Here is a 25,890-nt window from a genome sequence, read left to right on the forward strand (position 1 = left end):
TGCAATTAGGCATTCAACGAATACAACTGTCGAGCTTAGCGATACGATAATATCACATTTCATACGTTCTATCGGATCCTGAGATCCAGCTCCCCTTTCATAAAACTCGTACATAACAACATTTATTTTGTTACAAAGGAACAAAAGCTATGATATAAATACATAAAACACTCGAATCGTCGAAAGAGGATAATACCATCATTATACATTCATGTGCCTTGTCGTTTACAGTATTTATTTTGAAACATGTCGAGGGGCGAAAACCCTCTTTTCGCTCGAAAGCTCCCGAAAGCGCGCGTAGAGGCGTCGGGCGGCGCTTCTGAGCCTGCTCATTGGGCCCCGGTCTCCCCTCCAGCCGGCGACTCCGCCCTGGTGGAAACTTGGGCCGAGCAATGCGCGCAGCGAGCGTTCATTCATTCCACAGTCACGCGCTGAACCGTCGACACATACTACATTTTGACGTTTCTTTGTATAACTTGAATCATCGGTTGTTGAGTCAGTGCAGTGTAGCAGGAAAGTGATGGTAGGCTGGGTGCCCGTGTGACCGATTGGTGTTATGCACGCCATGAGCGACCCTTCGGCCCTGGCTGGCATGTTACCCTTCGACTCTATTGGACTGTACGAACAGCCGAAACCCAGATTCATCTTCAAGATGCCGCGAGTGGTTCCCGATCAGAAGGCGAAATTCGAATCCGATGATCTCTTTAAAAGGCTGAGCAGAGAGAGCGAGGTATCTACTATCTAGATGTTATTTAAGATTTTAACCATTAAAATAATTGGTCGCAGATACTCGCACATATTTGGTATTTAATCATATAATAAATAATTTATTACCGTTTAATTTGGTACCTATCTGTATTTTTGTTGTGTAATATTCGTTGTAGATAGGCTTATTAAGTAAAATTTTTAATCAAATATACCATCTCCTGCTTGTGATATCATTATTTGTATGGCTGATGGTCTTTGTATTCTACAACTACCTTTATTTCTATAAAATTACCATTTAAGATATATACATATTTTTAAATTAGGTATACTTGTATTTATGTATTATAAACTAAAACAACTTGGTTAAATAATTATTATAAGACAAATTTATTACATATCGACCTACTTATTAAAGTTATAGGACATGACATAAATGATTGTAAACTTAAAATGTGTTCATATTTAAACAAGTTCTAATTTTCACTTGGTACACACACGACATCTGCGTGGTGACTGTAATAAAATCTTGTAAGTCAAATTTTATTCACTTTCCGGTTTCCAAGTGCGCTGAAATTTTGCTTAGGTACTACGTAGTATGTTACGTAACTTGGTGATAATGCAATGGTTTGGCAACATATTAAAACTATATATAGGCTGGTTGTAGGCGACCATAGGAGCTCTGTGATCATTGTCAACCTCATCAAGTTTAGGGATTGTTAGAATTGGCTTGATGAAAAATGGGTTAAGTACTTGTTCAGCAAACTATGTTGTTTTTGCCAAAATCAAGATCCCTAATAACCCAGAGGTTAGTTTCAACCTACCTACCACTACCTACCAGTTTTTGTCACTTGTCATACCATGCGTCACTTTCGCACTTACGTACTTGTTAGAGCGTGACAGGTATGGTGACAAATGGTACCCGCCGTCCATCTTAGCCCCGCGGTTTGTAACTCAATAATATCTAACATCTTAATGACGTCTATTCGTCTATTTTTCGGCGAAGTGACCACTTGCGCGAGACACGAATCTATTAAAATACAATTAATGATCTATTAGTTAGCAACTTAGCATACTAATTTGAAATTATATTAAGAACCACGTTTATTTGTCTATGAAATCCGGGTTCAACAATTTCAACACCACCAGCACTTAGACTCGAAATATCAAAACACATTAAACTAACGGTATCTTAGAAATCACTTTTTTATTGATTTATTTTGATTGATTAGTTGTTGTTTCCGTGCTTAGTACCCAGTTAATGTTATTTGCATAAGTAAGCAAAACCCAACCGATCGAACATAGGTATAGTTTTCTCTGGATAAAATAATGGGGGTACCTATATACCTATTACTAATAGATAGTCTAACAATATTGCGAAATAAGACCAAAGCGAATATAAGTATACTTACTCGTACTTAGTCAATTCACATTGTTGTTAATTTTTCCTCCATTTGTTTAATGTACCCGTGAATGTACCTAAGTACATACACTGTACTACCACCGGATTTTATTATTTTAGTAGGATGTTTAGTCATTTAATTTGTTTACCGGTTAGGTAAATAATGACTTTAACGCTTGAACCCTCTGTAAGCTACCGTTGTTTGTCAGATTTGATAATTAGCAAGGGGTCCAAGAGGAATCGACGTAACTCTTAAATGAATATATTTTTTCCAAAATTACATCATGGAGGTCTTTTCAGGTAGTAATCTCCTGTTATGAAACGGTTATGGATATGATCTGACAGCTGTCAACAGTGTAATTTCTGGTTGAAGAAATGTCACTGTTTCATAACACCAAATAACACGTAATTACTTTCTGAATAGGCCTCCAGGGCGATAAGCTACAAACAACTTAAATTAAATATACTTACATACTTTATTTTGATTCAGGTACGATACACGGGCTACCGCGACAGGCCACCAGAAGAGCGCCAAATGCGGTTCACCAGCGGGTGCCGCGAGGGCCACACCGAGATCGCCTTCACCGCCACCGGCACCAACCTGCAGCTGGTCTTCGACCACTCACCCTACAACAACCGAGGCTGCGACTTCCAGAAGGAGAACGGCAAGGTGAGGGCTCGATTGAATTCATTGACAAAAAATTACAGTTAGCCTAAAGGCTGATTATGTTCCAAAGCAGAGATGTGCGAGGCTACAGCTAAAAACTACGAAAACCCTAGCTGAAATTGAACTTATAGCTGTGAAAATTGGCAATCCTAATTAGTTGATAACATGCACGTGCGTAGTTTTGCAATTGACCGTATTTCTAGTAGAAAACATGAACTGAAATGTCGTATCATACTGCGGGCATATGATGGTCGCACTTTTATCATTTGTCATAAGTCACCACTTTCTTTTGACTTATTGTGTGACTGCGAGAATGATGCAAAAGCACGACAATCTCACTGTCAACTATGGTATTAGAGTTTGTCTTTTATCGCTGTAACTGTTGTGATTTAATATGTAGGTACATTTATAGATATTTCACGATTCTATCAGTGTCAGTGCGGTTGTGAAAGATATTATAACGAGACTAACGAGCAAGCAGGACAGGGCAGCAACAAACTAGCGCAAATGCTTCCAATTTAGATTCTTTTCATTAAATGTATTTTCTGTACAAAATGGTGGCGATCAATAGTGTGATTCTTAAGGAAGGTCTAGGTGTATAATTTGTTAAGGTTTTGTGTAACCCGTGCGAAGCCGTGGCGGGTCGCTAGTATTTCAATAAACATGAAATTAGTTTTCCTGTAATGATCAAAATTCTGTGGCCCTTATTTTCTTTTGAGTAGTACATATATAAGTATATAAAAAATAGTCGCGGTTTGATTTTCATTATAATTTAAATCGCAGAGCGTGTATTTTTATCTGTCTCATTAACGTTAGTACCGTAAAGTTATAAAAAAGAGGACTAATTAACTAATTTGGAGTGATAAAAATAACTGTGCTGAGTAGGTAACCTATTTATTTGACAATGATAACTGTCTACCAACTCTAAATTAGGTAAGTAAATTGACATAATCGCAGTAACAATCATAAAAAAGTAATCCTTATTCTGATTCATATTCCTGATTTAGGTAATCAAGTGAGAATCACGGTTTATAGTGATTCATCCAATAGCGCGGGCTGTATTAAACTAATGGCATCATTTTTCACCGGTCCAGCGTCAGTGTCTTCCGGCCTGCATTTTCATAAACCAAATTAAGACATAAATTCCTTTCAAACTTCTAATGAAAGAAATGTAAAGCCGTAACACCGCAGATAACGTGTTGGTCACGCTCCGAGTTCATCTCGTACAATAAAGGTCGACTACTCGAAAGTCGTCCACTATGTGGCGATCAGCCTGATGTGCTGTGAATAATGTTGATGTTGACGCATACATTTCGAGTATCAACATAATTATATTGAGCTAAGTATTCGTAAGTCCTAAAAAAAACCACGCAGGAGGCACGAAAAATTAAAAAAGAAACGACTTTTATTTATAAATTGAATATTGTTCCAGAGCATCTAAAAGCTACGAATTTGTAAAGGGTTTTTTAATTGTACCTATTTAGTTTAGAAGTCGACGCACGGGTATTTAGGCACTATGTACTGTAGAACTGTGTACTGTATAGTGACTATAGTGTGTTACTACGTTAAATATTTTAATAACGATAGGGAAAATTGTTGAATATACACAGTCTTTCCTCTTGTTGCGCGAGCCAAACAGTTAAATAATATTAACGAATTAATATTACTACCTACAGTCAACTACAGTCAAGCGGATAAATATCCAGTCCTTGTTCGAAATATGTATCTACGTTAGTCATTGTATTGTAGCTACCTACTGTATATTACACTATATCTCAATTTTAGCCGGCAGCGATCCATATGGTGCCTCCTTTATTGAATTTAGCCCCTTCGGCGCTCTCGTCGCGCCGCGCCAGACACCCGCTGTGCTTCTGTATGAATACTTAACTTACGTATATTTATTTACATTTGGTTCATTTAACTGCGTGCTTCGATGCACACATGAGCCCATATTATAAAACGATATTTTATTATTGGCCAGTCATGTACTTAGAATTGATCTAAGTAGGTACATAATAAACATACCTTCTCGAATTTGTATTCGAAATCGTTGCCATTTATGTTATTAATACCAATCCACCTATTCTTTGTACGAGTCTTTTTATTGCCTTTTGGCATAAACCCCGGTTCAAGATTCTGAACTAATTAAATATGGAAAAGAAATTAAATTTAAAAAAGTATTCTGCGCATAATGCCGTACCCCTAGCCCGGGGTTAATACCGGTCACAAGTCTGGCTATATCTAAACTAATTAAATAAGTACTTAAATGTACTAATTTGTGTCGCAGTACTAATAATAGCTTCTCGATAATGATCATGATCATTTCTGATATTTCTTTATAACTATAAAGGTCACATTCCGGTTGTGAAAGCATTGCTGCTGTACACTTGTACAGCATTACAGCAGCGAACGATACCAATTTCCTTGATGAAATGAGTGCGGAGTTGGTCGTGTTAAGGTACCGTAGGTTCAGCTAGCAGTTTCAAAAAAATCGTAGAGCTTTTTTAAACCATTACCATTATACGGTTACCAAAGAGGATTGACGGTTATCAAAATATATGAGCAGCAATAATCGATTCGAAACCTGATTAAACAACTTTTGCACGATAGAAAAAATCACGAACTCTAAAACGCACCATTAAAAATTTGTAACAACTTTTGCACAAAAGTTAAAAATATTAGAATTGCTTCCGAAAATGGGCAATTAACTATACCTATTGTTGATATAACTAAAAATAACAATTCATAACAATGATAAAGCCAGCAGCAGGCTAAGCGAACAAGAAGTGCCCCCAACGACGGATTTGGTCATTCTTTCAGGTGGTGTTCTGGCAGGACCTAAGAACACTCTACGCTTAATATCCGTCCTCGATCTTCTTTTGTTTTCGAGTTATTCAGGATAATGTAAAATAATCAGCGTATCATTGAAAGTGTCATATTTTGTAAACTGTTCAAGTTAGATAAACCAAACAAAATTATATTTGACAATAATAAAATAGACTACAAAATGCATATTTTTTACTTGCATCAACATTTTTTTCTTTTAATTTTTTTTTACTTTTCGCGGAGGGTACACCTACAAAAAAAATATGCATGAGTAGCCACTAATATCTACTACATACACATATAAAAATATTTGCATAAATCTTCGTGCGTCATGTCAAAAAAAACATTATCGAACAAGTAGTTACTAGCATATATAAATAAAGTACCAGTGCAGTGTGAAGATAGTAAGAGAAGTTAATATGTAGGTATACAATCTCTTCTAATAAACCTATTTATAATGCATCAACAATGTCATGTCAACATTAATAACATTTGACAAATAATATTATCTGCATTTGGGATTACGTATGATTTGTGGTTGACGTGTATGTAGTTTATCGAAAAAAAAATTTATCTGCATTTGTTTTTTGCATTTCAATCAGCCTCTATTGCCCAGTGTTTATGCATTTTTTCTTCCCATCCATATTTTTTTATGTTTTTTCACAAGACTGACACTTATCCATTTTCAAACACAAAATGAAAAAAAAAAGCAAATGCAGATAATATTATGTGTCAAATAGTATCAATGTTGACATGTCATCGTCGATGCATTATAAATAGGTTTATTAGAAGAGATTGTATACCTCTATCACACTGCACTGGTACTTTATTTATATACTAGTATTTATATATGCTAGTAACTACTTGTTCGATAATGTTTTTTTTTGATATGACGCACGAGATTTATGCAAATATTTTTATATGTGTATGTAGTGGGTATTAGTGGATTTTTTTTTTAGGTGTACCCTCCGCGAAAAGTAAAAAAAAAATAAGTTTTTTTATTTTTTATAATGAAGTATAAAGACATGATGCAAGTAAAAAATATGCATTTTGTAGTCTATTTTATTATTGTCAAATATAATTTTACGTTAACGTGAACAGTTTACAAAATATGACACTTTCAATGATACGCTGATTATTTTACATTATCCTAAATAACTCGAAAACAAAAGAAGATCGAGGACTGATATTAAGCGTAGAGTGTTCTTAGGTCCTGCCAGAACACCACCTGAAAGAATGACCAAATCCGTCGTTGGGGGCACTTCTTGTTCGCTTAGCCTGCTAGACCCTTTAGACCAAGCTAAGTTGGCAGCGATTTTGATAACCCAGACGGTACGTTATTTAAACGTCATAATTTCATAGAAGTTTACCTGGCACGCACAGCCATCTCGCTCACGCTCACTTTCAGTGAGAGTAAGGGAATAACCTGAACTTAATAATATGACACTGTACTTATATAGATTACAAAAAAGCTTTTGATAGCGTACCCCTTTCCTGGTTAATACGCGTACTAAAAATTTATAAAATAGACCCGGTATTAATAACTTTTCTTAACAACACTATGAAACTTTGGAAAACCACCCTGCACCTTGCCCAGATGAAAACTAGAGAGATAAGTATAAAGAAAGGAATTTACCAAGGCGACTCCTTGAGCCCCTTGTGGTTCTGCTTGGCCCTTAACCCAATCTCCTACATGCTGCGTAGACAACAAGCCCTATACCCTAAAACATGATACTCAGGAAACAAGCTTATCGCACTTAATTTATATGGATGATATACAACTGTACTCTGAAACAGAAAAAGACATGAAATTACTGATTGACACAACGACAAAATTTAGTAACGACATTAAAATGCATTTTGGATTCGGCAAGTGTAAAACCATCCATATTGTGAAAGGAAAAATTCGACCTGGTGACTACGCAGTAGATAATACGAATACGATAACAGAAATGGACCCAAATGAGCTTTATAAATATTTAGGCTACCAGCAATCAAAAGGAATTGATCACATTAAAACTAAAAATACACTAAAAGTAGAATATAAAAGAAGAATTAATTCCATATGCAAAAGTCAACTTACAGCAAAGAACCTGATAAAAGCCATCAACAGTTATGCAGTACCAATTTTGACTTACTCATTCGGGATTATTAAATGGACTAAAACTGACATTCGCCATATTGAAATAGCTACAAGAACGATTCTTACAAAGCACAATAATCACCACCCCAAGTCAGCAATAGAAAGGATGACTCTAAAAAGAGAGAACGGAGGCCGAGGAATGATAGCTATACACGCACTCTGGACAAAACAGCTTCATTCTCTTAAGACATTCTTCTTAAACAAAGCCAATAGCAGCAGCATTCACAGCGCAGTTGTAAGTAACGACTTAAACCACACCCCTTTAAACCTTACAGATCAAACACTTCTCACCATTGATAGTAACTCCGAAGCCTTGAAATTAGAGCAGTGGAAGAAAAAGGTACTACATGGCCGACATCCTCAGGATCTATCTCAATCACACATTGACCCGATACCCTCAAACAAATGGTTAAAACTAGGATCACTGTTTCCTGGAACAGAAGGTTTTATTATAGCAATTCAAGACCAAGTCATCAATACTAGAAATACCCTAGAATATCAGATGACAGATGCCGAAAATGCCACAACCAACCAGAAACTATCAAACATATCACCGGCGCATGCTCTAACCTTGCACAAACAGATTACACACATCGACATAACCAGATAGCAAACATCATACACCAATACCTAGCTGTTAAGCACAAACTTATACCTAAAAACAATATACCCTACTACAAATATAACCCTAGCCCTATATTGGAGAATAATAGCCACAAAATGTATTTTGACCGTGCCATACTTACTGATAAAACTATACACTACAACCGTCCAGACATTACCTTGACAGATAAAATGAACAAAATAACTTACCTTATTGATATTGCCGTCCCCAACTCTCAAAATCTACAGAAAACAATAACCGAAAAAATACATAAATATACCGACCTTAAAGACGAAGTCACTAGGATCTGGAACCAAGAAAAAGTCTACATTGTCCCCATAGTCCTGTCAACCACCGGCGTCATTCCGAAACACCTCCACCATAGTCTGAAGCTCATTGATCTGAAACAAAACACCTACATGCAGCTGCAGAAAGCTGCGATACTAAATACATGCAGAATCGTTAGAAAGTTTTTGCAACAAGATGAAGCTAGAACCGAATAAGTTGAATAACCTATTTTTAAAATGTATATTTTTGATTTTATGTCATCTACTTGGCTTAGGCCCTTAGCTGGCATTAACTACCAGCTTATGCTGAGGTATAAAAAAACCCCTGAAAATAATAACAATAAGCCTCTTTACCTATATTTCCATAATGAGTAATCAATCCAGGTACATAATTATATTTAACATGCATATAACATAATTATTACATTTACACATTAATTATTAAATTGTTGTCTTACCATGATTAATTAATAAATAAAATTTTGTTCCGTGCAGAAATTAAGTTAAATTAAATTATTTTACCACTATAATAATTATGCTAAAGCTATACAGTTAATTATTAAAATTATTAAATTTATACAATTAATTATTAAAATTATTAAGTGATCATTTTTACAATATGGACCCCTCAACGGGTAAAGGCCTGAACTTACGGCGCCTTAATTACGACAGCAATGCAGCAATAACTGCAGCTCAATTTGTCAATAAAGTTGATGGTGACATAGCCATTTCCCGCTGCTGCAGTCGTATCGCAATCGGAAAGTATTTGTAACCTTAACGATTTAAATGAATAACGTAAAAAAACCTAATGTAAGTTACTACGTCATTCCATGAAATAAGTAGGTACATATTAAGTATATCCTGTAAGCAGTCCTTAGAGGCTTGTATTTCTGTCGTTTCTACAATTGTGACTCGAAAGAAAGGAAACCAATGTGTAATTTTTTTACAAAACATCTACGAACGAATAATTATTTTTTGTCATAAAAACTTAACAGTCTAAAAGTGTCTAACCGAACTGTAAGAAGTATAGCGAGTCAGCAACAATATCCTTGGAAAGGAATTAAAATGTAACCGGGGACTGCTAAATTTCTGGAAAATTCCCTCGAGGCAGGAGGGAAAATCGATAAAGGGAAAACGTTAGTTGCCATTGGAGAGCGTCGCGGCGCGGCGGCGCGCGCCGCTCCGCCCGTTCCATTATGGCTGCCTGCACTCCCACTTTTCTTCCTACCCTCTTTGTACAAGCCAAGTAATCTAATTATGATGCAAAGTGAATAGGTACTGGTTGCAATAAAATAAATAGTAATTATTTTTTATTTTAAATAAGGTACGTGAACTGACATGAGAGTATCCTTAACATCACATTATATTATTACATGCCATAGGTACTTGAATAAAATAAGTAGGTAGGTTGCAAAACATTTACATAAAAACCGGCCAAGTGCGAGTCGGACTCGCGCACGAAGGGTTCCGTACCATTACGGAAAAAAACAGCAAAAAAATCACGTTTGTTGTATGGGAGTCCCATTTAAATATTTATATTATTCTGTTTTTAGTATTTGTTGTTATCGCGGCAACAGAAATACATCATCTGTGAAAATTTCAACTGTCTAGTTATCACGGTTTGTGAGATACAGCCTGGTGACAGACAGACAGACAGACGGACGGACAGGCGGACAGCGGAGTCTTAGTAATAGGGTCCCGTTTTTACCCTTTGGGTACGGAACCCTAAAAATGAAATGAAACAAATGAAACTATTAATAAACTAGGTAATAAAATAGTTTGAAAAAAAATTATGGCCTCTAAGTTAGGTAAACTGCCAAATTTAGGAACCTTTTATTTGTATGAAAACCTAGTATAGTAATGCAAGTGGATTAATGTCTGGATAAAGAGTCCACCAAAACTTGTGATTTTTTTCCAAATTTATAGATGCATAAGTACAAAGAGCATGTAAGTATAGTTTCTGTATTTGCATTCGTTTTCCTAAAAAAGAAATATATATGTAACCTACGTATGTTTGACGGCAGTTATTTTAGTAGGTATTTTTTAATATTTTTTTGTTTTAATTTGGCAACCACATCAGTACATATTTGGACAGTTGGCGGACCCCAAACTAGGCTGAGCCTGTATCTTGGGGCCCTGAAGTGCAAATTAAAAAAAACAAATAATAATGAATAAAATATGATATAAGCAGGCATAAGTTTTAAGTATTTATATACATTAATCTACAGCATATTTACACATTCTCCTGAAAATATTAATACACAAATACCTATTACAATGATAAAAACGGCAAAAATCTGTAGGTATTTGAATGAAACCTAATGTTACCACCACGTAATTCCTGTAAATGCACATACAGATCCGTATTCCGAAGTTATTGAAATCCAAACAATAATGCGTTGTATATTGAGCAACATTTGTTTGAGTAAAAATGGCCAAACAACAGAAGGCAAGCGAAGGATCCGATCGCGTGCTCTTTGTTCCGCATCCGGTGCCAACCAACCTTTAATTTGAAACTGTTGTGGCAGATACTCGCCAAGGATGCAATTTCGATAATTATGCTCATTCTTTTAATTTTTAAACCATTCTTGTTTGACGAAGCATAGTTTGTCGCTTGCCGTATGGCTTTTAAGGTTTTTAACATATTAACTCCTTTTTTAAGTGGGTTTGAAAAAGCTGCTTTAACTCTGGTATAATAATATAATTTTGCAGGTACAGTCAAGGGCATAAAGATATTACACATTCCCAATGTTTCAAAAATATGTTTACGCTCTTACACCTTAGACAATAAAGTCGTGTCCATGTATTTTTGAGCCATTTGTCTGGATCGGTATTTTTGCCTTCGACAGTACATTTGAAAAAATAATGTATTTAAAATCAAGAAGTTAATATTTAAAACTCTCCTCGTGAAGAATCTTCAGAAGAATTTTATAAAAAATAAGAAATATAAATATTATAGCCGTGTATAACAAGATCTATACATATATGAATCAATTATTGTACTTAAATACTTACATCTTTAATAAGGATAAATTGTAAAAAAAATATATGTTTTAGCAGCATGCTACAACAATACACAACACAAAAACCAACTAATAAGCATTTCTTCGCTGACACGTCAGTGACACACGATGTGACTTATAAAAACTTTGCATTCCCTTGGCAGTTCTGCTACGCCTACGCCCGCCACCATCAGCGACCATTTTTTGTGGGTCCCTCTTTTTTGTTTCAGTTATAGGTAGTAATTTATTTTGTTTTTTTGTCGACAGGCCCACATAGTGTCCAAGTTCATAATGAATGGCGTGTGCGTAAGATGGCGAGGTTGGATTGACTTAGAGCGGCTGGACGGCGTCGGGTGCCTGGAGTTGGACGAAGAGCGTGCCGCCATTGAGGATGCAGCGCTGCGCGACCAGATCGAGCGGTACAACCAGCGGTTGCGGGACTTCGAAGATAAGCAGCGCGTATACCGCGAGCACGGTGACGACTTACGCGCGCACTCGCACGCGCACGCGCAGCGATGCCATCAGGCGCGCGCGCCGCCGCACGCAGCACACGTCGCGCACCCCCACCCACACCCCTCGCACCCTATCCATATGAAGTCCCAGGGAGCTCTTATCTCATAAACCAAAAAGCCGAGAATACTCCTACAATTTTGTTGTAGTTTTTTAATGTTCCTCAAATAATGAATTTGGACGTTCGATATACTCTCATAGCGAAGGCTATCAAGATCACCAAATTGCATCCTCTCTTCTAATGAATGGTGAAACTATAAAATTATATGTTTTACCTAACAATAATCTGCTGGTAGGAATATTCTCGTCTTTGTAAACGTAGCACCAAAAGTCTGACTGTGAGTCACGTAGTAAGAGTATTACTTACCTACTTATTACGATAATTAATTTAAGAATTTAAAAAATGCCGTGTAGACATTAAGATTAACACCTAACTCGACCACCTAAATTCAATTAGATTACTTATTAATAGCGATCTACATATTCTTTTCAGTCGTCAATGCAGATCCATTTTATTGTGTTGGCCTATTGATAAGGAATTTAGTTTAATTTTTGTAAGGAAATACAATATCGAGAATGACGGCAAGAAAAACAAATATGTACTTTTATGTACAAGTTCAGCGCCAAATAATAACTTGGATATAGAAGGAATGAATTATGACATTTCGTGGGTCAAGCTTAATTTAAAATCTGCAATATAAGTTAATTACGAGTAATACGACAGTAGAAAACAATTGTTAGTGTGTCAATAGTGTGAAAATTTCCAACGAACGTAAACGGCTTAAAATCATTAGGTTATATATACCTACATTATACCTACTCATTCTTTATAAATTGATAAAATAACATATACTCTTACTTATAAGAGTTCGGGTTAAACTAAATATTATGTACAATTGTATAATTTTGCTACTTAATTAAATCAAAGTATCTGTTCTTGTTTACTTTGTGTTATATTATGTTATTTATTTTTAAGGAAATTGTATTCATACAAAGAAAAACATTAATACAATTTTTGTGATAGTAATGTAAATAAAACCTAATGATATTTTAAAATTGTAATTTTATTTGACCTATTTACTGTACTTTTTTCAAACTGTTATAAAGCATCCAACGTATCAAATCATGGGTGTTGTGAGGGCCTCAATTGCTACCGAGTATTAAGAAGAAAGAAAGAAGAAGAAATACATCCATCATGTCCAATCTAAATGAACGGTATTAAATATTTATCATTCAAAATCAATACTTAAAAGTCAATTCTACCAGTCAGCAGGTGGAAACAACTTAAAATAAAATGAAGTTACTTTGCCACTCTAATGGATAAAATGCAACTTTCTCATCTATATTTGAAGCTTTTACGAGTAAGTAGTTGTGGTGAAAATATATGTGACTAAGTCCAGCGCTTCGCTACCATCACTCATCAGCTCTCCAGTTGAAGTCAGATAGATATTGTATGGGAAGACAGCATTAAATTTCTATGAAGAAAAACATACTGTGAGAAAATTTAAATCATCATATTTAATTAATTACGGCTTTTGAGTTACAACCCGCTGACAGGCGAACAGCGCAGAATTAGAAATAGGGTTGCGTTTGTCACCTTCCGAGTATGGAACCCCAGAAAAATGCTTAACCTTCTGCCCGTATATATTTATTTAATAATTACCAGATCCTCTTGACAGCGAGCTTGCTCCCTATAAGACTCACGTTATCCGATCTCCACCATGGGCCAGGTAATGGTACCTATACATAGCCAATATCAAGTTACTAAATGTTCATCACAGTCGCGAGGTCTCAAGCTGAATAGAATCTCACAGGCGTTTGATGCTTGACGGCGGCCGTTAATTTTACAACAACATTTAGTGCAAGCAATCAACTATGAGCTGTTCAACGAGCATGAATGTGAACATTTCCGTGGCGGCTAAATTGCGTATAATGAGCGAGGGCGGCGCGGCACGGCGGCACAGGTGCGGCGCGTGCGACCGACCCGACTCACAAAACTATCACGTCTGTGTTATTATTACAAATATTTGAATCCGGGTTAAGTGGAACTGCGATAAATAAATAAATATTTTGAGGACAATTCAAAAAAATTCAAGCAAGTCAAAAACTGAGCATATATTGCCCTATGGCGACTTAAAAAGTTCGATTGTGGCAGATATACTTTTGAGTGCGAACTGTAATAGTAATTTGTTATACAAGGGTGCAAAGTTGTATTTTACCCGCGAGTGTGGAAGAAGTAAAATACATTTGCACCCGTGTGTAACACAAAACTTTTCCCCTCACTATAGCGAGGAAAGTGCAACATCCACAGGCGTAGATCATCTTCATCACTTGAGTCACTAATTTTTTTACGATAATACGATATTATAACAGAAAACTCTAGAAGTTGTGTATTTTTACGTGTCGGAGTCGGTGAGAAATGTGGACATTTCTGACGAAGCTTTTTGAAATTGCTTCGACTCAGAATTGTGCGTTCAGAATTACATTCAACATCATTTAAAAAAATAAATGTTTCATATAATTTAAGGTTTATGACTTAAAATCATTAAATAAAGCTAAATTTGGTATTTTTTATTAAATTTTCAAACCATTTATTTATGATAATTAATATCGAACGAACCATTATTATGAGCGTTTTACGTTTTGTTATCTGTCAAATTTCCCGCTTGTTTTAAAGGATAAAAGACGGCTTTCCGAGCTAGTGAGGGGAAAAGATATTTTTAAAAGTATTCGAGGGAGGCAGATACTTTTAGTGCGTTTTTTTTATCCTCAACTTTTGATGCTGACTGTACTTGGTGTATAGAAAACATCCTTAGATCCTATTGTAGGGCCATTACCATCTGTCTGAGCGTCGGAGCAATAAAACCCGCCCGCTGTCGACAAGGATGTGCAAACAATACACGTGCTTATCGATAGTTTGCTTAGCAAACTTTGCTACCTGTGTTGGAATTTTCGCTTGTTATTGAAATTCGTTTATTAGTTGTTTACTAATAAACGAATTTCAATAACAAGCGAAAATAAAATAATCCACATGTTTACTAATAAAATCCACATGTTTAAAAATAAAAAATAGAGTAGTTATTAGTAATACTCAGCAGTAAATGGATTATCGTGTTGCATTTACAACGAAACGTGGAAATACAAAAGCTGAACGGCGATATTAATGCTCAAACTCGGAGTATTTATTCATAACGTAATGTCAATTTTTATCGAATGAAAAGTGACCCGGAAAATGTAATAATATCAATTTAAATAAACCCCATGAATCCCATGATATTACGGCGTTTATTTGTGGGGTAAGTTCAGCGACTGTCCGCCGAATCAAAAAGGAAGTTTTGAGCAAAGAGTATTAAATAAATACTACATAAATAAAGTAAGAAACAAATTTTACTTACTCATAAATCTATCGATAGCAAAACATCGCTGCTACTACACGCATCACTTGCGCTCGCCATAACGAGTGCGAGCGAGAGAGTCCGATAAAAATGATTTATTGCCCCGACGCCGACGCTCAGATGGTAATGGCCCTACAATCCTCCTCCTCCGTCGTCCCCTCATTACTGCATGAACATCGTGACTCCTTCGAAGAAGTTCCAAATGGCTTCCTTCTATCAGCTTCTGTCCTCTAGCTGTTTCGTGGAGAGCCGTACTGACCGACATTTCCAGGCTTGACGCCACCTGGTCTGTCCAACGTTTAGGGCTCCGGCCACGAGGCCTTTTTCCTTCCACTCTCCCGGTGACCATAAGGCGCTCTAGATTGTCAGAGCTTCTGCGAGCAATGTGACCAAAGTACTGAATAATAGGGTGCAGACACGTCGCAGAGAGTCTTTGAGAATATGTAAGGTTGAGCTCTTCTATGATGGATGCGTTCGTACGACGAGCTGTCCATGGTATTTGTAGTAGACGGCGCCAACACCACATCTCGAAGGCATCTATCCGCTGTCTATCCGCCGCTTTTATGGTCCAGCTTTCTGAGCCATAGAGAAAAATGGAGAAGACCAGTGTGCGAACTATGGGGACCTTGGTACATTTTGAAATATTCCGGTCTCTCCAGATTTTCTTGAGTTGGGTCATCGCCGTCTTGGCCATTTCTATCCGTCGTCGGATCTCCGGTTCCCAACTTCCTTTTGCTCTACAATAGGGATCAAATATACCGGGATAACCCAGGGCCACCGGCTTCATAGACAAGGTCCCTGACCTAAACCGATCTAAAATGTATGGTTACACCACGGCCGGCCGCGCATAGGTCTGTACAAACGTCGTAGTCCCCATTTTCCTGTTTGGATAATGTCTGTCAATTACTTCTCGTGTGTTGAAAGTTGAAACACTGCTACGCTCAGGATTCTATTTTGAAACTATAGAATCCTTTCGCCTGCTCGTGTTTCAATTCCACACTCGCGGGTAAAATACAACTTTGCACCCTTGTTTAACAAATAACTATTACATAAGTATTTTGATGTATATTATTTTTTTATTTGTGTAAAAATTAGGAGCGAAAAACCGATTTCATACAAATTTTTAAATGCTCCTAACCCTAACTCTAATAATAATTAAAGATTCTAAAAAAATCAAACATAGGGGCACTGGGCATAGCTGTGGTTGATATACAGCAAACTGTGTAAAAATATGGTCAATAATGTAAATATCCAGAGAGAAAAATGAGGACTACGATTGTATGGAGAAGCGGCCTTGGCCTATCCTCTTAAATCGCGGAAAGTGTTTAGTAATACTTTTCAGTGAACCCATTCAACGTTGTTTTGAATAGTTGAATATTTAGGAGGCTGGCAATTCCCTCTACAAATCAAAGTTGCGGATTCTATTATCAAGACATAATAACAGACACATTGGACATTGGTCCGACAATTACTTTTACTTTATTGGATCGTATTTGGCGACCCCTGCGCCGGCGCAGTCAGGACATGCGATGCCTAATTGCATTTAATTTGACTAGCGCGCGCAACACGAAAGGGATCACCACCCCTAACTTTTTTGCTCCAATGCACAAAGCCTCGTTGAGCATGATACCTGTGATCAGAATTAACTGAAACTAATGGTAATTTGTAGGGCTTTAGCTTGCTAATTATACTTACATGTTGTTGCGTAGTATATGTTAAAAAAATACACGTAGGTAACATTAGGTAATATTTTATTTATTTACTGTATTTGTTACACCTTTCTAGACCAATGGGTAGTTACCTACCTAATAAATCTGTCTGGTTAAAAGCATACGACACGCCGATTGCAATGTAGTCTATATATATTATCATGAAAAACTAATGATTTTCAGGTTACCGTGTGACAGAAAATGGCTACACTTGATTTATTTTTAACATGATTTTACAGTGTTAATTGGTTTTTAAGTAGTATTTAATTTTGTACGCAATATGGGTAAATGCCTGAAATAAAACCTTTTTATTTTATTTTTTATCCCGTCCTGCTTTCGTCATAGGCACTTGTTTTGTAGTTGGTCCTTCGAACCGGATAACAAAACAAAACTTACAGCAAAGAGAATAGATAGTATAGAGGCGGATTATCAAAGTAAGTTTTGCAGTCACAGTAAACTTACGGCCGTCTTTCGACACATTTTAGAACCCCATTTGACTGATCCTTATAAGGATGACTCACGTTAGACCGGGCCGTGTCCGGGCCGGAGCTTCCGGCGCTTCGTTTTCTATGGAAAGCATCACGTGATCACCTGTCATGTCATAGAAAAGTAAGCGCCGGAAGCTCCGGCCCGGACACGGCCCGGTCTAACGTGAGTCATCCTTTATTCTTTCATTGATATGTGTTAAATTTGTTAACAAAAAGTATCGCCAAAGTCGAATGGCGTACTAAAAGTTTTAATCATCTGTCGAAAGACGGCAGTAAATTGACTGTACTGTAGTCACAGTCAATTTGACTTTGTGAATACGCCTCTATTTAAAATTCTCTGCTTACAGTGATTTAAGGCGTGTCCAGCCGAGACAATTTTACGCCAATCTGATTAAATTGTCCAATCAAATCAGGTCATGCACGCAAACGCCAATTTGGGTCGCTGATTACGATCGCCGATTATGACCTACTACTGATAAAATGGAGGTGCGGACGCAAGAATAATTTTGGACTAGTATTCGCGTTTGGGGGTATTTTTTAATTTAGAGCGCTCAAATATCACCATAAAACTTAAATTGGAGATTGACGCCAATTTCTTGTCTGATCCAATCGGTTATCATTGTCTGGCCTCCGCCTTAATATCAACTCATGTTGTAGGTCTAAGAATTTACTGCTTTCTTCATTGTATAATTTACTAAACTTAATTTATTTAATAAACTATAAATGAAATATCACTCAATCCAAAAAATATCCTTTGCTATCGCTCCATCTATCTTTTGCAGATTATTTGACACTTTATGCGGAAGTAACTAGCTGAGCTGAGTCGTCTCATTCGCATGAGATACTATCGCAGGTTATATTGTGACCGACGGCACCTTGACCGTCAATATTGAGCAGGTAGCCGACATGATCTTTGACGATCGACCGCAAAAAACTCGGGACGTGTACAAGAGAAATCAGAAACGAACGCTATCCAGATCCCGTGTACAATGAACCCGTGATTTATCAGGCCATTCTTTTTGCGCAAAAAGCGCAGGTCAGTGTTGGAGCGAAGCACCAAAAGGGCATTTCGTGTAATCCGTGTACAGAGCGTGGGAAAGGCGATCGCGTTGGGTCCTAACATGTACCGGGTAACAAAGTGTTCAAGTAAGTTAATTTGGTAAACCTGAAACCTTAACATACCTACTTAAATAAAGTCGATTAATAAACATATTACAAAATTAATTTCACTAAATTCCATTCTAGGAAAATGATTTCCATTTGCGTATTGCATAGGTAGGCCTACAATTACCTCTAAGTAGATAGGAATAATTATAATCCCATCACAAACATTACATGTAAAAAATGCAAGTCTCGCAACCCAGTTCTTCTACTACAAAAAAGTTTTGAAATGTAATGTGATACCAAGTCGGTTATTTTAGTCAGTGCCAGGGGGTGTTAAAACCGTAACAATATTAGATACTTACCTTTATTTTTAAATACTTATAATTACTTGGCAATTGAAAATGGCCTGAATGGCTTTGAGAAAAGGATGGTACGGCCGTGCCTCTTTGTTTTGCTCGACTTGGCGGGGGCATTGCCGTGCCCCCAGATCTCTAGAGCCACTTGCACCATATCACTAACCCGGGGTTAACCGGTTAAACCTGGAGTTACCATCGTTACACTTACCAGTACAATTTGACATTGGGTTAACGGTTTACGGTTAGTGGGATGGTGCAAGTGGCGCTTAGTAGGGAACAAAGATAGATATAACTCCGTAATAGATGGATACAGTCTATGGAAAAAACGTGCCTCGAAAATCAAGAAAATTTAATTCTCGTTCAGAGGGCGCTACTAGCTTTGGCCTACTGTCGTATAGATGGCGTTGACGGTTTCGTTTGTTGTTTAACAATTTTAACGCATATCAGTGAAAGAACATGGGTCAAAATCATAAAAATAATTAATGCAAATAAAGAAAATCATTTATCCATATTTAAATACATTTTATCGTATTTTTATAAATATTTATTTTTAGTTTTAAAGTGTGTCGACAGATGGCAGTGAATTTACTGGGGTTACAAAATTTACTATGACAGTACCGCTCTAGTATAAGTTACTCTATGGTCGGGAAGTAACAGATTTACACACTATTTTTTAAAAGTATTTAAGTACATAGGTAATCTACTACCAAAGATAAAATTTTATTCTCGATCAGATGTCGCTACTACCTTTGGCCTACTCTCGTATAGAGGGCGTTGACGGTTTCGTTTGTTATTTAACAATTTTAACGCATATCAGTGAAAGAACATGGGTCAAAATAATAAAAATAATTCATGCAAATAAAAAAAAACATTTTTCCATATTTAAATACATTTTATCGTATTTTTATAAATCTTCATTTTTAGTTTTAAAGTGTGTCGATAGATGTCAGTGAATTTACTCTGGTTACAAAATTTACTATGACAGTACCGCTCTATAATATTATATCCTCTTTGCTACTACATAGCTACTATTTTGTAGTGAGCACATAAGGTCATACCTAAACTTCATTAACTTCATGCCTATTTATTTGATATTTAATGGCATTCATTTAAGCGCAGTTTTCGGTTTAAAACAAAACGTTTGCAAGGCTCATCTATTATACTAAAACTAGAAAGAGCGCAAAGAGCTGTGCTGAAGGTCGCTTTGAGATAACCAATTAAGTACCTTACAACCGATTTATACAATGACGCTCAACTAGTGTCCGGAAACTCTACATACTAAGGGTGGCACTATACGCTAGGGCAAAGTTATTTTACATCTCGTGTTTTTGAGTCCCTCGCTACGCTCAAGATTCTAACTTAGAATATAGAATCTTTCGCTTTCTCGGGACTCAAAATAAACACTCGCAAGAAAAACCAACTTTCCTCTCTTGTTGCACAAATAACTATTTCCATTTCATTTAGGTGATCTGATAACTCATTGTCCTTACCTAAATCCATTCTACACTATCAAAGACATATTTCGAATATTACGTGATATTTTGATTTTAAGTTATACCGGTAACGATCCCTGAATGTGACACTTGTTTCTATTTCATAAATAAATATTTTGTAATTTTTTTTGTATTTTTTTGCTTGTAAGTACCTACCTAATGATAACTATTTATGGATTGTTTTTGGCCAACTGTGGGTAAAAATATAGACAAGCTCAACATAAATCAAACAAAATAAAAGAGGAAGTTACGTTATTCTTACTGTATTTTACCAAGAAACGATTCACATTTCAGTTTATTTATCTCTATGTCCAACCAGGTAAGTTACAACTTTATTCACAGCCTCCAAACGGTGATAAATCTTTTACCAGTGCACTGCCACTGTATTGTGTTGTGGGACTGATAGATGGCCGGTTAATGCACTTGCTGACAATAACTTGTTATGAATCTTGATGTTGAAATCTTTACAAAAATGTCGGTATTATGTGACTTCCGCAGTATCCTCTCGTTACTACGCACCCACACTAAAACAATACAACCACACTAATCTCGACCCGCGTTTCAAGGGTTCCGTACATTACACAATTTTTAACTAATGTACCTATTTTTAGGGTTCCGTACCCAAAGGGTAAAAATAGAAGGGTAAAGGGTAAATACCTATGTATAGCTACGTAGGTACAGGCCGTTTTGTCTGGAAATTTATGCCATAAAATAGGTACAAAAAAAGCAATCGGGTAAAAACTACTTTCATACATTATTTATGTTTAAGAATTAATGATATAAACTCATGTTACTTGGTCAAAACGTTTATTCAATAATTACGGGTGTGAAACGTTTAGCGACAGGCTTAAATTAGGCCGAAGTAGAATATTAACCACGGAGTAGGATGGAGATGGCAAGTGGGCGTTCCCGTCTATCCGACAGTTAGTAGCAACCGACTTACTTTATGCACAGACTATGCTCAGTTGTTGTGTAAACTTCATGCTCGAATGACATTTACGTAGTACGTACGCTCGTCTAACAAAAATTGATAATTAAATTTAAAATGCCGTATTGTGCAGTATTAAGCTGCAGAAATCACAGCGGTTTTAAAAATCTTTCACGTGGAGGTATTTCCTATCACCGGTGGTTATTTATTTAAATATAATCCAATAAATACGAAAAATCTGTTTATTTAGCATTATTTAGGAATGTTCGTTAAGTAAATCTATATTTTATCAGTTAGAACTTAGAGTTCACAATCCTTTGTCACTATTCTTTACGTTTATCTGGAATATTCGCTATCCTAAATGTCAAATAACTTCGCTACTCAGATGCTGCGCAATGTCGATATTTATATCGATAAAGTTAAAGTTACGATATTTCAAGTTTGATGTTTGGTTCGGTAATAAATTATTATTTTAGACACGTTTCTAATTATTATTTGGGATAATCAATGTCTTAGTAAATATGGCAGCTCTGGTCATCAAGCACTAAGTTAAGTCGGGGTCATTTCATGGCAACCTTTCAAACCTTCGTATTCCTTTACATACGTTTTTGTTTTTTACACCCATCATATTTTCATCGTTAATATAATTAGACTAGGTACTTAATGCACTTATGCGTACAATGCATGCAATGTGCCATGAATAAACGTTTTATATTTTCTATTTCTTTATTATTAACACTACTGCACTTGCTACTGGGCAAGAAAATTAGTTTCCGCAAAAATATAGCACCATTTGCTAGGAGCATTTCTTAGAGAAAGATTTCTGGGGATAAAATTGCCATACATCTCATCTAGCGTCCACACGCAACTTAGTTACTAATTTAGTAATTATTAGTGACATTCGGGCTCACTAAATTAATAAAAAGTGTTCCGTACCACGCAAACTAGCGTCAAATATTGGAATTTTGCCGCCCCCCTTCCTGATTTGATAGGTCACAATCTTACAATCAAATCAAGTGGGATCGATGAGCCAGTTTCATGTATGCTTTCACACCATACAATTAATTTGACAATTTAATCAGGTTGTCCCGTCTAGATTGGCCTTAAATGCTGCTACAAGTAAATATATTGTTAAAGACGAATACTTACCTATGTAAGTAATTGCAGATTTGTGATTACAAAATAACAGCAATACCGAGTTAATAGACCTTTAAAGAACTATGATTTTATCTGTTTGACTTTAAGATATATTTAATGTTCACATTAACAACCATATTAATAAGAAACAAATTTCTAGTTAGATATTTGTTGTACTGTACTACATATTATTTTTCATACAATCACGATTATCACTACCTATATTATAATCATAAATAAAGTATCATCTAAATTTGTTAAAACATACGGTAATGAAATATCAATACCTAACTGAACACACAAATATCGATAAAACACTCCGATTACACTGTCCCCTCCCTATATCGTCGAATGGAAAGAAGTTCCAACGGTTAGCTACTCGCAGGCGTGTAGAGATCTCGAAAGCACCAGTGTAACGTGACCGTGAGATCCGTAACAAACCATGCGTAATTAGACCTTACTTATACTGGTTTTTTAGCCCTTTTCTCGCCTGTTATAGGTAAGTGATTTTAAAATTATATAAAATAACGCCATCTGGTGTTGAGTAGTTGTATTAGGTGAACGTTGAGCAAGCTTTTGTGAGATGAATGAGATAATGAAAGAGTCGTATGTCATATAGCTTTGACATTATATTTTAAACCGTCACTCATGTAGCCTACAGTTGATATTCGTTCGAGAAATGTCCACCGGTAATAACCTTTTGGTATGGAAAGTTGCTACGAATCAGAGCAATTTTGTAAGTGTGTGACATATTTTAACGTGGCTATGAATGTGTGAGTTTAGCGACACTGGTTTTCATACTAAATAGGAGTCATTTCACATCCACTAGTTTATTAATTCGTGATATTAACAAGTGAGATATTGCGATATTGGAAATGAGGATGATAGAGACCAGAGTTTGCAATATTCTTACCCCCGGAGTTATACACAATGTTTTTCAATATAACACTTTAAACTCGCGTTTTGTACACATATTACATAATTAATTCGCATCGTCGTACACATAGTACACATATTACATAAATAAATCGCGTTAGACCCGGTAATGACTTACCGGGTCTAACGCGATTTATTAAATTTCATTATTGTCCTCTCCACCGAGCGTCACTATCTCACTATTATCCTCGTAAGAGAAGCTATCGAAATTAAAAAACATCCGAAAATGTTCAACAGGGAAGACGGGTACAAATTATCGTCAACTTGGGGACCAGTGATTCAGATGTTAAAACCAAGGGATCTATCTTCGGACCGGACCAGTGTGCGGATATTGTTAGTGTTGTGTGTCGTGCCGTGGACAATAAACATTAAACAGAAACGGGTAAATAAATTTATTTGTCTACTCCGAACATTTATATATAAAGTAATGTCGGGTAGTTTAATGTTGTTGGCCAAAATCTCAATTGACATTTTGCGTGGACGTCAGTCTTCCGTGACCACAGCTAGTGCAACCTTGCTGAAACGTTGGAGAAAAGGGTAATGGTAATGACATTAATTACAATGTTTTTCATCACACTTGCGAACAAAAAACTAAATTTGACGCGAAAATAATTCTTAAATACGAACATTTTCCACAATTTAGTTTTTTTTACAATCCATAACTCCCGCGGTAACAATATAGGCCTTTGTCCTTTAGTACACCTGCATGAAATAAGATCTTTTTATCTTTTTCGAGCAAGTGTGATGAAAAGTTGTATATACTCAACACCATAAAGATGTTTTTCGCAAAATACACCGATAACGCTTTCACAAATTGACCAATTTAAGTCAGACCTCCGAATAAGGATAGAATTACGAATCTCTGAGCAAAGTATTACCGGAGACTAACGCTTAACCGAGCTTTTATTTTGTGAATGAATTGGCAGGAGGATAAATGGAAGTCATACGGCTTCCCGAAGACACGCAAACCGGCTCGTGTCACACGTGAGTGCCCATGAGGTGGGCATGAGGCTTCTTGCGGTTTTCGTATCGTCCCTTATTATACTGAATATACTAGTATAAAATTGATACGATATCAAGCCACAAGATCATAACATTTCTTGTAAGAAAGCATAAAATATGATATAGGTACACCAACATTTATTTTACAGAAGCAAATTTTATTAAATCAATAATCAATTCATGTAGCCTATTACTTGTTTGATCCTTTAAAATTTGTAGGTACAATCCGAGTAAATTTGTAGGTACAACGTCTTTAATAAATGTTAATATTTGCGCAAATAAAGGCGCATTATCCGGTTCGAAGGACCAAAAAATGTGTGGATTATGTCTGTCTTACAACCAACAAATGCAAATCCCAATAAAAGTAAGTTACCCAGCAAAAGTTGTTCTTATCTTTGCACTTTCCAAACTATGGGTCGAGTGTGCCCTGACGACATTCCGATGGATCGGGCGATCTGAGGGTTACCAATAATATTGTATACCCCTTTTTTAGGGTTCCGTGCCCAAAGGGTAAAAACGGGACCCTATTACTAACTACGCTGTCTGTCTGTCCGTCTGTCACCAGACTGTATCTCATGAACCGTTATAGCTAGATAGTTGAAAATTTCACAGATGATGTATTTCTCTGTGGCCGCTATAACAACAAATACTAAAAACAGAATAAAAGAAATATTTAAGTGGGGCTCCCATAAAACAAACGTGATGTTTTTGCCATTTTTTGCGTAATGATACGGAACCCTTCGTGCGCAAGTCGACTCGCACTTGGCCGGTTTTTTATTTATGTCCCGAATTTGGCAGTTTTTGTTTTCGGCCATTCAGTGATGCAGAAAGTGTAATTTTCCTGTCAGTGTAAAATCCTACATCAAATAAATACTACATAAAACAAGATTCTGACACATCAAACTATCAAGCGATACTCGTTCCAAATAAATAATTATCTACATTTTAATTATGCAAAGTTAGAAGTTAAATAAAGCTGTTTGTTTATCTAGGCAGTCCTAAATTACACGCTGCAGAGCGCACATCAAATGCTGAGTTTATAGCCCAAACGCGCGCGCCTGCCCTGCGGCACTTTGAAACGAGTAGCACCATCTCACGCATATGTTTCCTCGAATTAACGTCTGTTTTCTGTGAAGAAAACGACAGTCGTTAAACACGTATAGATTACTGTATAAAACAATATAAACTGTTTGTTT

General features: G+C 36.3%; 1 protein-coding gene across 1 annotated transcript; it reads left to right on the forward strand.

Moving 5' to 3' along the window:
- Positions 1–401: 401 nt before the first annotated feature.
- LOC134740605 (protein big brother-like) lies at positions 402–13,202 on the forward strand. Its single transcript, XM_063673137.1, has 3 exons — positions 402–730; positions 2,598–2,777; positions 11,904–13,202. Exons 1-3 carry the CDS (start codon positions 557–559, stop codon positions 12,255–12,257), a joined length of 708 nt encoding a protein of 235 aa, XP_063529207.1. The 5' UTR covers positions 402–556; the 3' UTR covers positions 12,258–13,202.
- The last annotated feature ends 12,688 nt before the right edge of the window (positions 13,203–25,890 follow it).

Source organism: Cydia strobilella, chromosome 4, assembly GCF_947568885.1.
Source record: "Cydia strobilella chromosome 4, ilCydStro3.1, whole genome shotgun sequence".
Lineage (NCBI taxonomy): Eukaryota > Metazoa > Arthropoda > Insecta > Lepidoptera > Tortricidae > Cydia > Cydia strobilella.

Bases quoted from the DNA above. Each gene is read 5' to 3' on its own strand.
- LOC134740605 (XM_063673137.1), top strand. From the start codon at position 557: ATGCACGCCATGAGCGACCCTTCGGCCCTGGCTGGCATGTTACCCTTC. The intron at 731-2,597 runs GTATCTACTATC...ATTTTGATTCAG, and splicing joins GGCTGAGCAGAGAGAGCGAG to GTACGATACACGGGCTACCG. The intron at 2,778-11,903 runs GTGAGGGCTCGA...TTTTGTCGACAG, and splicing joins TCCAGAAGGAGAACGGCAAG to GCCCACATAGTGTCCAAGTT.